Genomic DNA, 14,392 nt, shown 5'->3' on the forward strand with positions numbered 1-14,392 from the left:
GGCTAAGAGCCAATGAGAGGGCAGAACAGCAAGGCAATAAAAGCCTGGTTAGACAGGAAGTCCTGGCATTTTGGGAACTGCAGAGCTGGTAAGGTAAGGTGGTTGGTGGCTCTCACTATTTCCCTGATCTCTAAGGCTTTCACCCCTCTATTTGGCTCCATGTTCTTTATTTAATAAGACCGCTTAGAAATTCGGCTATAGGTCCTCAAGTTGCAGGACAAGAGAGAAAAACACTGGGCCTAGTGAGGGTGGGTTTTTGAAATCCCAAAGTCCACCTCCAGTGACTCACTTCCTTCAACAAGGCCACACTCACTCCAGCACGGCCAGACCTCCAAATCCTTCCCAAACAGGTCCACAAGGTACGAGCCTATGGAGGCCACTCTATAGCACCACACTGCCTATCAAACAATCCCTATTCTTCCTTCCCCTGAACCTGGATCCTCTAGAAGAGTCAGTGTGTCCGTGCTCTTAGCCACTGAGCTATTTAGAAACTCTACATAAGCCCTGTACCTGTTCAGTGTGAAGCTGCCTTTTTCCACCCTGGCAGAGGCAGTCACTCTCATGGATTCCTCCCTCCCAATAAATCTCTTGAATGAGGTTTGGGTGACAGCCTTCTTTCACCAGAGTGGAGCAGGATAGAGAAGTGACATCTGTCACTGGAGCAGAACAGCTACATTGCTAGGGGGAAACCATCCCCATCAGAACAGAGCTGTAGGTATCGCCTGGCTTCCTATGGCCAGGATACCTTTCCCTCCAGAGCTGTAACACTTACCCTGAGTTTGACTTCTTTAGGTACCTTAAGTAAAACATACATACTGTCTCATGGTTTCTATTGCTTAAAGAGACACAATGACCATGGCAACTCTTATAAAGGAAAACATTTAATTGAGACTGGCTTACAATTCAGAGGTTCAGCCCATTATCATCATAATGGGACATGGCAGCATGCAGCCAGACATGGTGCTGGAGAATGAGCCGAGAGTCTCACATCTTGCAGGCAACAGGAAGTGGTCTGAGACACTGGGCAAGTATCTTGAGCATATATATGAGACCTCAAAGCCCACCTCCACAGTGACACACTTCCTCCTCCAACAAGACCACACCTACTACAATAAGGTCACACTTCCTGATCATGCCACTCCCTTTGGGGGCCACTTTCTTTCAAACTACCACACATGCATACCGTGTGTGTGTGTGTGTGTGTGTGTGTGTGTGTGTGTGTGTACAGCCCCTCCACTCTTGCCTTCCACCAAAATAATGAAAAAAGTGTGTATACATTATATATAATGTAACACACACACACATTTGAAGGTTAATGGGCACATTCTGGAATGTGGCTCCGCCTGAACGGTTTCACATATTTCAACACAGACCTCCTAACCCACATCTATTATATTTCTCTCCAGGAGAGCCTGACTGCTGTTCCCTTCTTCCAGGAGCTCCGTGCCGAATTCCGTTGCTTCTCCCATAGAGCACCAGTCACTCCTCTGAACTGGATACATGCACACACGAATCCCACGAACTGGCTCCAGACCCTACAGTGTCCATCTGGACCTGATGCCCACATTTTCTCAAGGAGCCCAGGTGCCCTCTCCAGGCGGGCACTCTCAGAAGTTGTTACCAGTGGAGAGTGTGGATTGAGGGTAAAGTTCACCCATACAACAGAAGTCTGAAACCACAGTGTGAATCCCTGTCCAGCTGCTTGGTCCCTCGTCCCTGCTATGAAAGGGCATGGAAACTTCTAAGTCTGGGGGAAATGAGTATGAAGGAAGATAGCACCTGTGGCTGTATTTTGTAAATCTCGAGGAGTATTTATAGTCAAGGACTGTTGGCCTTACCTCCAAGCCCCAGTCCTGTTTCTACAGCCTACTTGCAAGGGTCCCTCACAGGGCCAAAAATGACAAGGGATGACAGCCTATATGGTACAAGATTGGGAGAAGTTGCATGTGATGACACTGTTTAGTGACCAAAGTCTGATAAAAATGACTGCTATTGGTGGGGGGGAGATTGGGAGAAGATTGTTGTCCTTCATTGTAGCATGGTGGAGGGCATTCATTTCATGGGGAAATGGGGCAGGGTGCCAGCTCAGGTCTCTGTTTCCTTTCTTCTTCTCTCCTTCTCCTCCTCCTCCCCATCCTCCTTCTCCCTTTTTATTCTTCCTCTTCTTTCTCCTCCTTCTCCTTCTTCCTCTGCCACAAATGTGGCTGGAGAGATGGCTCAGTGGTTAAGAGCACTGGCTGCTCTTCCAGAGGATCCAGGTTCTATTCTCAGCACCCACAGTGAGGGCTCACAACTATCTGTAATTCCAGGATCTGACACTCTCTTATGGGCACCAGGTATGTACATGGTGCACAGACAAGTGGGACATCAATTCACACACTAAAATAAAATTAAATAAAAATAAAGCCACAAATGTCATCATGATCCCCCCCCATTAACTCCTCCAATTCTCATTATTTCCCAAATCTCACTTCCAAATACCAATAACCTGTGAACTCGGGAGTTAATGTCCAACACCCAAGCTCTCTGGAAAGACATTAAAATCATATCTGTCAGAAAATGCCTGAAACAGTAAGACTCTGCAGGAGGTCTGCTGCTATGGATCTTTTCAGTTTATTGTCTGAGTTGGCTTCTGTAGTTAAAAGTGTGACCCCCACATGACTGCACTTACACAAACTTTGAGATTGTTAAACCCGTGACATAGGACAGGAGATGAGTTCTATTTATTATAAAGAAAGACTCTTAATTATAATAGAATATGACACAAACCCACACATAGTGCCTCCTACCTGTAATCCCAGAGTTTGAGAGGCTAAGCCAGATCATCCCATAAGATTCAAGGCCAGCCTAAGTTATATAGTAAGGTAAAGTGGCAATTAATGAGGCAATTCCACGTAGTTAATCTGATAGTAGTCAAAAGAGGTTTATTTTGGGTGACTTACAACCAGTAAATGGATCAGTTACAGAATCCGGGAAAGGCAAGGTGCAGGCCAACACAGTTCTCTGGAGAACTCTGATTTGGTCTGCAATCCAGCAGACCATGGATCATGAGGTAGCCAAGAGAGCCAGCACGATACATCTCAGGTCTTAAGGGCCCCGAAGAGGCCATGCCCCAGGGGCAAGTCATAGGCAGGTGTAGCAGTTTCCTGCTGCCTCGCTAGGGGGAGTGCTTCAAGGTCAAAGCTGGAACAGCTACCCACTCCAGTAAGGTCCAGGCCAGTTGGGCTATAAAATGAGACCTTGTTTCAAAGACTCTCACCAAGGGCCAGTGAGACGGCTCAGCAGTAAGGGCACTTGTTGCCAAGCCTGACAACCTGAGTTCAAACCCAGGACCCATGTGATGGCAGGAGAGAGCTGACTGACTCCCACAAATCGTCCACTGACCTCCACAAGCACACTGTGGTGCAACCTTTCCACCTCTGGCCTCCACCAAAATACATGGAAAAAAACATAAACAAACAAACAAAGACCACTCCTGCCAAAACCAAAAAAATAGGATGGGCTCGGGAAATGGCTCAAGGCATAAAGCTCTTGCTGTGTGTGTGTTAGGGTTTCTATTGCTGTGAAGAGACACCATGACCATGGCAACTCTTATAAAGAAAACACTTAATTGGGGTGACTCACTTACAGTTTCAGAGGTTCGGTTCATTATCATCATGGTGGGACACGGCAGCCTGCAGGCAGATGTGGTGCTAGCGTAGCTGAGATTATTCTTGCAGGTAACAGGAAGTCAACTGACACACTGGGCGGTATCCTGAGCATAGGAAACCTCAAAGCCCGCCCCTACAGTGACGCACTTCCTCTAGCAAGGCCACACCCACTCCAACAAAGCCACACCTCCTAATAGTGCCACTCCCTACGGGATTACATTCAAACTACCACAGTGTGTAAGCACAAGGACCTGAGATTGAGTCCCCAGAACCCATGTAAAGCTGGGTATAAAATATTGTGCACCTTTAATCCCAGTGATCTTACAGCTAAATAGAAGCAGAGATGGGAGACACACACACCCCTTCCCCAGAAGCTTATGACCAGCTAGCCTAAGGGAAGCAGCAGAAGGCCCTATCTTAAAGTATAAGGACTGCCACCTGAGATGGTCCTCCGACCTCCACACATGTACCATGGCATGCAGGCGCCCCCATTCACACAGCTATGCATACATTCTATACTCACACTCCAAAACTCTAAAAAATAAGAATGACACTAATTCCAGTTGGGCACGCGCACAGCGCGCACACACACACACAACACACACACACACACACACACACACACACAAATTCTCCCTCCTCCCTTTCCCTCCCTCCCTCCTGCGCTGAGATGGTGCCGATGGTTATGATGATACAATACCGCTTGCCATAAGGAACATCTTCCCAGGTTTATTTTTGGTGCCTTCTCTGTGAGCGTTGGTGTGGAACTTCGTCATGCTTTGAAACAACAGGCATTCTCACACCTCTACTGGTAAAACGGCATCAAGGGGCCCCACCTGTTCAAGATGGGGACCTTGACTCTCTGATGAGAAGGGCAGGAACAGCCAGGGAGTAGAAGGTAGCCTTTGGCCACATCTGGAGCAGGCTGCAGCTCAGGCTCCATGAGGCACGGGAAGTCTGCTCTCTGATGAAGCCGGTGGGGCTCAAACTGGGCCATGTACAGAGCCAGGGAAGCTGGGTACGCCGCATGGCAGGTGCTGGTGAACCTGCTCTCGTTCTTCACAGGGGCTACCGGAGCCTGGGGCGGGAAGAAGCCAGGGAGTCCCAAGTCTCTCGCAGTCATGTAAGGTCTTTTGAAGGCAGGGTATCCATCCTCCAATCTGGGGTTGGGGTTGGGCACTGGCCGGTAAAACTCTTTGTTTCGGAGCTGAGCGTCAAGTTTGGCCTGCTGTAGAAACAAAGGGAAGACGGAGAAAGGTCCCCGAGGCAGTGCCCCTCAAAGCACTCCAGAACAGGCCACACTACTTTTGAAAAATGGGAAGTTCGGGGCTGGAGAGATGGCTTGAATATTGAGAACATTGGCTGCTCTTGCAAAGGACCAAGGTTCCGTCCCCAGCACCCATGTGGTGGCTCACAACCATCTATAACTCCAGTTCCAGAGGACTGGACACCCCGTGGCCTCTGTGGGCACCAGGCATGCGTGTGGGACAGAATATATGTAGGCAAAAGACCCAGACACTTTTGGTTTTTCAAGACAGGGTTTCTCTGTCCAGCCTTGGCTGTACTAGAACTCTCTCTGTAGATCAGGCTGGCCTCAAACTCACAGAGACCTGCCTGCCTCTGCCTCCCAAGTGCTGGGATTAATGGCGTGCTGCAGCCCGCGGCCCAGCCAGTTTTGTTTGTTTGTTTGTTAGCTTGTTTGTTTGTTAGCTTGTTTGTTTGTTTGTTTGTTTTTTCGAGAGACAGGGTTTCTCTGTGTAGCTTTGCGCCTTTCCTGGAACTCACTTTGTAGACCAGACTGGCCTCGAACTCACAGAGATTCGCCTGCCTTTGCCTCCCGAGTGCTGGGATTAAAGGCACGCACCACCGCCGCCCGGCTTGATTTCTTTTTATAGCACTTTTATTTACTGTGTGTGCTTGGTTGTTCAATTGTGTAGTATGTGTGTGGGGGCATCCTGGCACAAATGTACCTTACACACATACGAACATAAATAATATAAAATTTAAAAAAGAAAAAGTTGGACAGTGATGGCACACACCTCTAATCCCAGCCTTGGGAGACAGAGGCAAGGCAGGTGGAGCTCTGAGTTCTAGACCAGTCGTAGAGGCAATACCAGCACAGCCAGGGTTACACGGAGAGAAAAACCCTGTCTTGAAAAACAACACAAAAACTGAAATAGGAAAATTATGACCATGGACCATATGATTTCACACTCACCGAATTTTCGAACCCTTTCAAGTTGCGCAAGACAGCATTATCACCGTGGCCGCCCAGTGCTAACAATGGTACGAACTAGAAGCTTTTTAGGGGAAACCATATTGCTCACACACTTGAGAATTAGCAACCCCACTCCTGGCATAAGAAACTCTTGCACATTAGGATGGGCTTCTTCTTCTTAGAAGCATCCAAGTAGGAAGAAAACAGCTCATGTCCACCAAGGGAAGGAGCACCCACACTGTGGAGAGTTCGTAGAGTGTAATGGTCCAATACTACACAGAAAATGAGTGATACCCACAATGCTTAGCGAGAATGAGAGCTACGGAAGGATATGAATAATTCACTTTTCAAAAATTACTTACTAATGGGGCTGGAGAGATGGCTCAGTGGTTATTAGCACGTGCTGCCCTTGCAGAGGACTGGAGTTTGGTTCCGAGCACCAACGTGGCAGCTTAAAACCAACTAACTTCAGTACCAAAAGATCTGATGCCCTCCTCTGGCCTTCGTGGATACCAGGCATACACATGCTGCACATACGTGTATGCAGGCCAAAACACATACAAATTGTTCCTCATTACACAGTACATTTTATTTTTATTTAATCTGTGTGAGAATGTGTGTGTGTGTGTGTGTGTGTGTGTGTGTGTGTGCTTTCATGAAAGCGACACACAGGGAGGGGGGTGGGGTCATGTGCACATCTGTACAAGTACTTGTGGAGACCAGAGATCAATCTCATATGTTGTTTCTCAGATCCCCCTTATCTTTTGAAACAGTACCTCTCACTGGTGCCCATCTGGCTAGACCGCATGGCCGATGAGTTCCAGGGATCTGCCTGTCTCTGCCTCCCTTGCCCTAGGATTATAAGCACATGCTGCTATGCCTGGCTTTTTTTTTTTTTTTTTTTTTTTTGTTTTTGTTTTTCGAGACAGGGTTTCTCTGTGTAGCTTTGCGCCTTTCTTGGGACTCACTTGGTAGCCCAGGCTGGCCTCGAACTCACAGAGATCCGCCTGACTCTGCCTCCCAAGTGCTGGGATTAAAGGCGTGCGCCACCACCGCCCGGCCTATGCCTGGCTTTTTACATGGGCTTTAGGGGTCAAACTCAGGTCTTCGTGCTTGTACAGAAAGTAGTTTATCAAATGAGAAATCTCCCCAGCTTAAGTAATTCTCTCTTTCAAGTAAAAGAGGAGAGGAGGAACAGGGGAGAAGGAGGGGCCTGGGACTGGGCAGATAGCTCACTGAGAGAGTGTTTGCTTGGTTCTGAGTTCAATCCCCAGCACCATTAAACCCGGCCTGGTGCACATGCCTATCTTCCCGGTACCCAAGAGGTGGAAGCAGGAGTATCAGAAATTCAAGTTCAAGTGCATCCTTGGCTCTATAGCAAGCTCAGTGCTAGACCATGTGAGACTTTATTTCAAAATAAAGAAAAATTAAAGGAATTCTATAAACACGTGGGATTAGGCTAACATTCAGAATATGCGTGTAAGAGGAGGAATACACACGCCATGCTTAAGCTGGTTACTAACAGGTACATTAGTGTTGGTTTTCTCAGTGTTATTTCAATTTTTTGTTACATTTATTTGTTGTGCATGCACGTGTACCCACTATGGAGTATGTGGAGGTATACACACACGCCATGGTACATGTGGAAGTCAAAAAAACAACTGTGGGAGTTCGTTCACTCCCTCTACCATGTGGGTCCTGGGAATTGAACTCAGGCTTGGAGGCAAGCACCTCTATCTGCTGAGCCATCTTGCTGGCCCTTATTTAAACTATAAATGTATAATATTTCAAGTTTTACATGTGCATACATTTTGGCATATCACGTGCACACACGTGTATGCACATACAAACATGCAAAACCTCTAAGAGAAGTCCCCAGTCACCGGCTAGTTTAAAAGCCACAACACCCACATTAAAGTAAAAGTCATGGGCCTGGAGAAATAGTTCAGTGATTAAGAACAGCCGCTGCACTTGCCGAGGACCAGGGTTCAGTCACCAGCGCTGGCTTGATGGCTCACAACCATCCGTAATTCTGGTTCCAAAGGCTCCAACGCTTTTTTCTGACTTCTTCGGGCACTGTATGCACACACAGTTTTTGTACTACACACGCATAAATCAGGTGAAACACATATAAAATAAAATAAAATAATAAATAAAGATCATTCCAGGGACTCATAGAATGGATAACAGGCCTGCAACTACCCCTACCTCTTGTGGCGTGACTCTGGAGTATTTGTGCTTCGTGAAGGGCTTATAGTCGACCATGTACGAGCTCTGGTATATGTCTAGGTCCACGTAGTTCTAGAGGACAAGTGAGAAAAGAAAACAAGAGCCTGGCCCTGTCATTCTTCAACTTAAGGCTCTTTCAAGACTTCTTGACTATAACATCACAGGCAGCTTTGGGGCCTGGCATCAGGAGTTGTGAGGGATCTGGCTTCTGTCCCTCAGGGCCCTCTTCCCACCATCACAGAAGCCTGGCACATGCTCACTACCTGATGAAAACAAAAACTATTCCCCTTGCCAACAAACAAACTCCTGGGCATCTTCTAAGACTCAGACCAAATGTCCCTTTCCCCAGTCAGTCTCTACCTCTTCATGCCCCAGCTTTCAAGAACAAAAACCTTCCTCCTTTCCCATCTGCTTCAGTAATACACTGTGCAAGTGTTCCTTCAGACCACAGTTCGATTCCCAGGACAGACATGAGGCAGCCACAATTACCTGTAGTTCTAGGGAGATCTGATTGATGCCTGGGACCTCTGAGGGCATCTGTGCTCACACACACACACACACACACACACACACACACACACACACACACATAAATAATAAATCTTAAGAGAATAATTTAATGAAGTAGCTGGGCATGGTGGTACACCTATAATACAGCACTTGGGAGGTAGAAGCAGGAAGTTCAGGAATACAAGACACATGGACCACAAAAGACACTGGCTGTTAGCCAGGCATGGTGGCGCACACCTCTAATCCCAGCACTTGGGAGACAGAGGCAGGTAGATTATTGGGAACTATGGGGGTCCAGCCCCTCAATAGTCCCCTCCCAAGGTCTGGGAAGAATCTACAACCAGCTGATAAATAATCTTTGATGAGAAGAAATGAATCTATGTACACGAAACTCCTTAGTCCATATACTTTATTATTGTGTCAGTTACAAGCTTCTATTCTGCTCTCATATTTAGCTCATTTCTGGCCTGATTTCTCTCTACACTTGTCTACAGTTCCCTCTAGGTTCTATCTTAATTCTTTCATCTAGTTATGCCCCTTCTAGGTTCTCATCTATCTTGTTCCTTCCCATATCATCTCCTCTCCCATCTCCTTCTCTCTTCTCATCTCATTCTTCCTCATCTTGTTCTTCCCCATCTGGCTCTTCCTCATCTTCCATCTCGTTCCTCTAGTCCTCTCTTTTAGCCCTTCAATCTACTTCTTCCCCATCTCAGTTTGTTCCTCTCAAGTTCTTACCCATCTAGTTCTTCCATTCTCTTTTCTCTTCTCTGTCCTCCACATGCCCTGGAAGTCCTGGTATATATACACTTACAAGCAGCATTCCCTTAGCAATGCAAAGCCAGGCTTCCACTGTCAAACGTGTGTGTGTGTGTGTGTGTGTGTGTGAGTGAGTGAGAGAGAGAGAGAGAGAGAGAGAGAGAGAGAGAGAGAGAGAGAGAGAGAGAGAGAGAGAAGAATCACATAGGGAGGCAATAACTATTAATTATCATTTGCAATACCAAAGGGAAACAACCAATGGGGAAATGAATTAACTAAAGGCTAAATTCAGGTAATATCTAAGAAGAGGGCTCTTATATGCTCAACTATAATCTTAAATGTAATTGGTAGAAAATGTTAAGAATCTATAAGTTGCTAGGTCAATGGGAGAAAATAAAACTGTCTTCTTTTTTCCTGTGACTCATATCTGTCCAAGCTATCTGCTGTTTTTCTGCAGGGTAGGGGAAAGTGTGCTCGGTCACTAGGCAACCTGCACAGCTAGATGCCTCTGGTGAGAGTTAAAGGGAGATCTGGAACTAGAGGTAAGGTTTGGGAAAGGAGGAAGTAAAGCTTAATTTACACAGTAGATTTCTGTGAGTTTGAGGCCAGCCTGGTCTACACAGTGAGTTCCAGGACGGTCAAGACTATGGAGAGAGATCTTGTCTCAAAAACAAAAACAAACAGACAAAACCTAAAAACACTGGCTCCAAAGAACAAAAACCACCAAAGAACAAGCAAGCTGGGACAGAAAAACTGCTCCGCAGTTAAAAGCACTTGCTGATCTTGTGGAGGATCTGGGTTCAGTTCCCAGCACCCATATAGAGTCTCATAACCATCCCTAACTCCAGGTTCAGGGCATTCAATGCCTTCTTCTGGCTTCTGTGAGCACCAAGCACACACATACCATGCATACATGCAAAACACTCTCTCACACACACAAAATAAAAATCAATAAATCTTTTGAAAAAAAAAAACAAACAAAAAAATTATTTAGCCAAGTGTGGTGTTTTAATCTCAGCATCGAGGAGGCAAAAACAGGCTGATCTCTGTGAGTCTGAGACAGCCTGGTCTACACAGCAAGACATAACAAGTTCCAGGTCAGCCAGGGTTGCATAATGAAACTCAGTCTCAAAACCACAAAAAATAAACATACTCAAAAACAAAAGCAACCACCACAATAACAAACTTAATGAAGTGCTCTAGACTGACACCTTGTTTTAGCTCCCTCAGTCTCTGAAGTTCAGCGCCAATGCCTGGTACATCACGCCATGAGTGCCCCGTAAATGCATGATGAACAAATAAACCTCCAGAATGGTTCAGACTTTCCTTTGTGTTGTGTAGCTCACTCTGAGACTATTATAAGGGACAGAAACCTACATTACTCACCTTTTTTGGGTTCACCATACATGCCATGGCCAAGGACCTAGAAAGACATGTCGGTTAGCCCTGCTCTGTCTCAAGCAGAGGCAATATCCCACTATTTCCACAGCTATACAAGCAAGCAGGACTGCTCTGGTCCCCTTAGTTCATCCCCGCTCCACCTTCCCTAAGATTCTATCTTACATATTCTCTGGAGCCCTTGGAGGCACTAGGGATGGGTGTATGGGGCCGTGTGACAAGGAGACTATACACAGAATTCAGAGGAATTAGAATTCACTAATTTGATGCTCCACCTCTCCAAAAGGTGCATCAAATAGCAAAGCAATCTTAATAACCAAATTTGGAAGGAACAGAAGCCTCGACTTTACAGCATCTGCCAATCCCTAGGAAGTAAATCCCCCAGCATGGCCACTTTGAGCTTCTAACATATCGCTGACACTGAGTTGCAGAGATGTGCGCAATGTGGGATCTCCCCAGTTAGTGTAAACCAGGGCTCACCCTGCCCGGAGGAGGCAAGGCCCAGGCCTGGGGCTCCAGCACTCCAGTCCAGAAGCAGGCTGTCCAAGGTAAAGAAAGTTGTGAGGCATTCCCAGATGAAGGATGAATGTCCACACACGAAGGTCCAATGTCCCCCATGCCCAGCCCTGAAATCTTGAGGGAAGCCATGTTGTAGGTCTGTCTGTCTCTGTTACTATTTGTGTCTCTGTGTCTCTGTGTCTCTCTCTCTTTCACCTCTCTGACAGGGTTTCAGGCAGCCCAGGCTGGCCTCAAACCTCTGTGCAGTTGAGAATCACCTCAAATTCTGATCGTCCTATGTCAGCCTTCTGAGTACTGAGTGTTACAAGTTTACACCACACAGGAGACAGAGGCAGGTGGCTCTCTGGCATTCAAGGCTAGTCTGGTCTACATAGTGAGTTGTAGGCCAGCCAGGACTACATAGAGAGACCTTATCTCAAAAACCAAAACCAAACCAAACCAAACCAAAACAAAACAACAACAAAACAAAAACCCAAAAAGCAAGTGTGCACCACCATGTCTGTGTTATGTGGTGCTAGGAATTGAACTCAGGGCCTTGTGTATACTAGGTAAGCACCCCACCAACTGAGCTACGTCCCCAGCAACCACTCCTTCATTTCACTACCAGGAACCTCTCTGCCCTGCGGTCCATGCTGATCAGCCAGCTGTGACCTGGCGAGGTACTGGCCAGACCTCAGCTGATAGTCCATGTCTCCTCCTTCCTGAACACAGACAGCCCAGGGCCCGCTTTGGTTCAGAGCCTACCTCCTTTCCTTTTGACAAGACTCAATGTTCCTGCCCTTCCAACCTCAGGAGGCCCTGCTCTGTGGAAAGTCCTGTTGGCACTGTCTCGCTGGCAAGCCTGCCCCTGAGATCAACCCTGACCTACACAATTGAAACTGTTTAGGTCATTGGCCCTGGTCATTGTGATGTGGGTATCTGGTTGTTCCGCTCCCTGAATGTCAGTTCCCCTGTCCCTGGCTTAGCCCTCCTGGAGTCTCAGTACATCTGGACCAACTGGGCCAGAACAAACCTGATGGGATGGTACTGGAGGAGAGACGCTTGTCACTACTCTGCGGGTCCGGCTATTGCCAGGAGAGGTAGTTGCTTGATGACATCTATGGTGGTATTTTATTTGTACTGAAATGTGATTTTTGTTGTATGTTAATACATAAAGTTGCCTGGGGGTCAGAGCTATTAGAGCCATAGCAAGAGTGTGGTGGTGGTGGTGGTGGTGGTGGTGGTGGTGGTGGTGGTGCACACCTTTAATCCCAGCACTTGGTGGAAGAGCTAGGTAGATCTCTGTGTGTTCAGGGATACAGCCAGCATTGGAGACATATGCCTTTAAGACCTGGAGGGCGGTACTTACAGGCAGTGACGAGGCAGTCATGTGGTTGGGTTTACAACCAATGAGAAGGCAGAACAGAAAGACTATTTAAAGACAGACACACAGGAAGTAGCTCTCTTTTCAGGAAGCTAGGAGCACTGCAGGAGGTAAGATTTTAGCTCTGAGCTCTGACCTCTCGGCTTTCTCTTTTACATTGGTTCTGTGTTTCTTATTTTAATAAGACGGTTGGTTACATCTACAGACATCAGCCTGGGTTTAGCTAAACCCATGCCTCTGCGGGTTTCATACTGCCTTAGAGCCCAGCTCATATATTTGTCAAAGTCTTACTCTCTTTTACTTGTACTAGTAAGGCTATTTAAAAACAAACGGCACAGAGCAGAAAGTAGCAAGTGTGGTTGAGGAGTCAGGGAGAGTAAAACTCTCACACACTCTTGGTGGTGATGGAAAACGGTGCAGCTAGGGAAAATGGTTGAAAGTCTCTCAAAAGTTAAGCACAGGGGGCACACAAGATGGCTCAGTAGCGAAAGATTCTTGCCACCCAGTGGCACTACCTGTGTTCGAACCTAGGATTTACATGGTGGAAAGAGAGAACCAACTCCTGAAAGTTGCCCTCTGACCACCACATGCACATACAAATATAAATAAATAAATGTTTAAAAAACACATGGAGAAGGACCATGTGACTTGGAAAGTTCACTGTTAGTCATAAATCAAAAGGAATTAAAAGCAGGGCATCAGAGACACAGGATGCCACTGCTCGTAGCAGCAGAATTCATGATGCCTGAACGGTACCAGCAGCTGGATGGGTTACCCAACTGTGGTGCAGGCACAGTGTGGAACATTACTCAGAAAGTTCTGACCCATGCTACAGAGGGGATGAAACTAGAAAACATTATGCTAAGTTCAAAAACCAGTCACAAAAAGACAAATGAGATTGCCAAGTGCAGAGAGGAGACAGGATGCAAATTTCTTTGTTATTTATTTGGCACTTGGGAGAGCAGCCTGCAGGAGTAACTGGGCACTGTCCCTGCAGCCTGGCAGGTAACTCCACTCCAGAGAGTCCTTCGCTGGAGACGGAAAACCCGAGTTGTTCCGTTTTCCTACCAAAGACTACAACACACATCGTCACATCGTACTAAATTTAACATTTTACAACGGAACACGATATACTCCTTTGTATGTGTGTGGTATTTATGTATCTGTGTGCGTTGTGTGTGTGTGTGTGTGTGTGTGTGTGTGTGTGTGCAGGAGCATGCTTGCATGCATGTAGAAACTAGAGGTCCACATCACTCCCCACTTTTTGAGAAAGGGTCTCACACTGAACCTAATTTGGGTAGGCTAGTTGGCCAGTGAGCTAGAGGGATCCACCTCTCTGCCTGCACAGCATTGAGAGCACAGATATGTTCCGCCATGCCCTGGCTTCTTTATGGGGATGTGGGGAATCTGAACTCAGGTCTTCATGCTAGTGTGGTAAACATTGTAACAACTACTTGAGCCATTTCCACTGAGCTCGCTGTTTCTCTCTCTCTCTCTCTCTCTCTCTCTCTCTCTCTCTCTCTCTCTCTCTCCTCACAGTCCCCATTGTTATATAGCTCTCTTTCTCTTTTGGTTTTCTCTTTGTAGCCCTGGCTATCCTGGAACTCACAGACATCCACCTGCCTCTGCATGTACCACCATCACCCAGAGTTATACGCCTCTCTAGTATCTGCTTTATTAACATGCAAACATATGTTTTCTACATTTATAAGGGATGGGAAATATGCTGGAAAGTAAATTTTGCCTTGT

General features: G+C 46.7%; 1 protein-coding gene and 1 non-coding gene across 3 annotated transcripts; one reads left to right on the forward strand and one right to left on the reverse strand.

Annotated features, from left to right (window-relative positions):
• Window positions 1-1,939: 1,939 nt before the first annotated feature.
• On the forward strand, window positions 1,940-1,993 carry LOC114684893. Its single transcript, XR_003733415.1, has one exon. It is a non-coding gene; the product is annotated as a small nucleolar RNA Z17 (small nucleolar RNA).
• A 2,366-nt stretch (window positions 1,994-4,359) lies between these two features.
• Window positions 4,360-12,126, reverse strand: Tex37 (testis expressed 37). Of its 2 annotated transcripts, XM_028859425.2 has the most exons (4): window positions 12,025-12,126; window positions 10,750-10,786; window positions 8,077-8,169; window positions 4,360-4,878 (listed from the first exon to the last, which is right to left on the reverse strand). In XM_028859425.2, exons 2-4 carry the CDS (start codon window positions 10,774-10,776, stop codon window positions 4,456-4,458), a joined length of 543 nt encoding a protein of 180 aa, XP_028715258.1. In that variant the 5' UTR covers window positions 10,777-10,786; window positions 12,025-12,126; the 3' UTR covers window positions 4,360-4,455. The 2 variants fall into 2 exon arrangements, with proteins under 2 accessions (XP_028715258.1, XP_037059335.1); XM_037203440.1 differs by lacking the exon at window positions 8,077-8,169.
• Between the last annotated feature and the right edge of the window lie 2,266 nt (window positions 12,127-14,392).

Source organism: Peromyscus leucopus, chromosome 3 (assembly GCF_004664715.2).
Source record: "Peromyscus leucopus breed LL Stock chromosome 3, UCI_PerLeu_2.1, whole genome shotgun sequence".
Lineage (NCBI taxonomy): Eukaryota > Metazoa > Chordata > Mammalia > Rodentia > Cricetidae > Peromyscus > Peromyscus leucopus.

Coding starts and splice junctions, on each gene's coding strand:
- Tex37 (XM_028859425.2), bottom strand. CDS start 10,776: ATGGCATGTATGGTGAACCCAAAAAAG. Junction 8,170..10,749: donor GTATGGTGAACCCAAAAAAG/GTGAGTAATGTA, acceptor CTTGTCCTCTAG/AACTACGTGGACCTAGACAT. Junction 4,879..8,076: donor CCAGAGTCACGCCACAAGAG/GTAGGGGTAGTT, acceptor TTGTTTCTACAG/CAGGCCAAACTTGACGCTCA.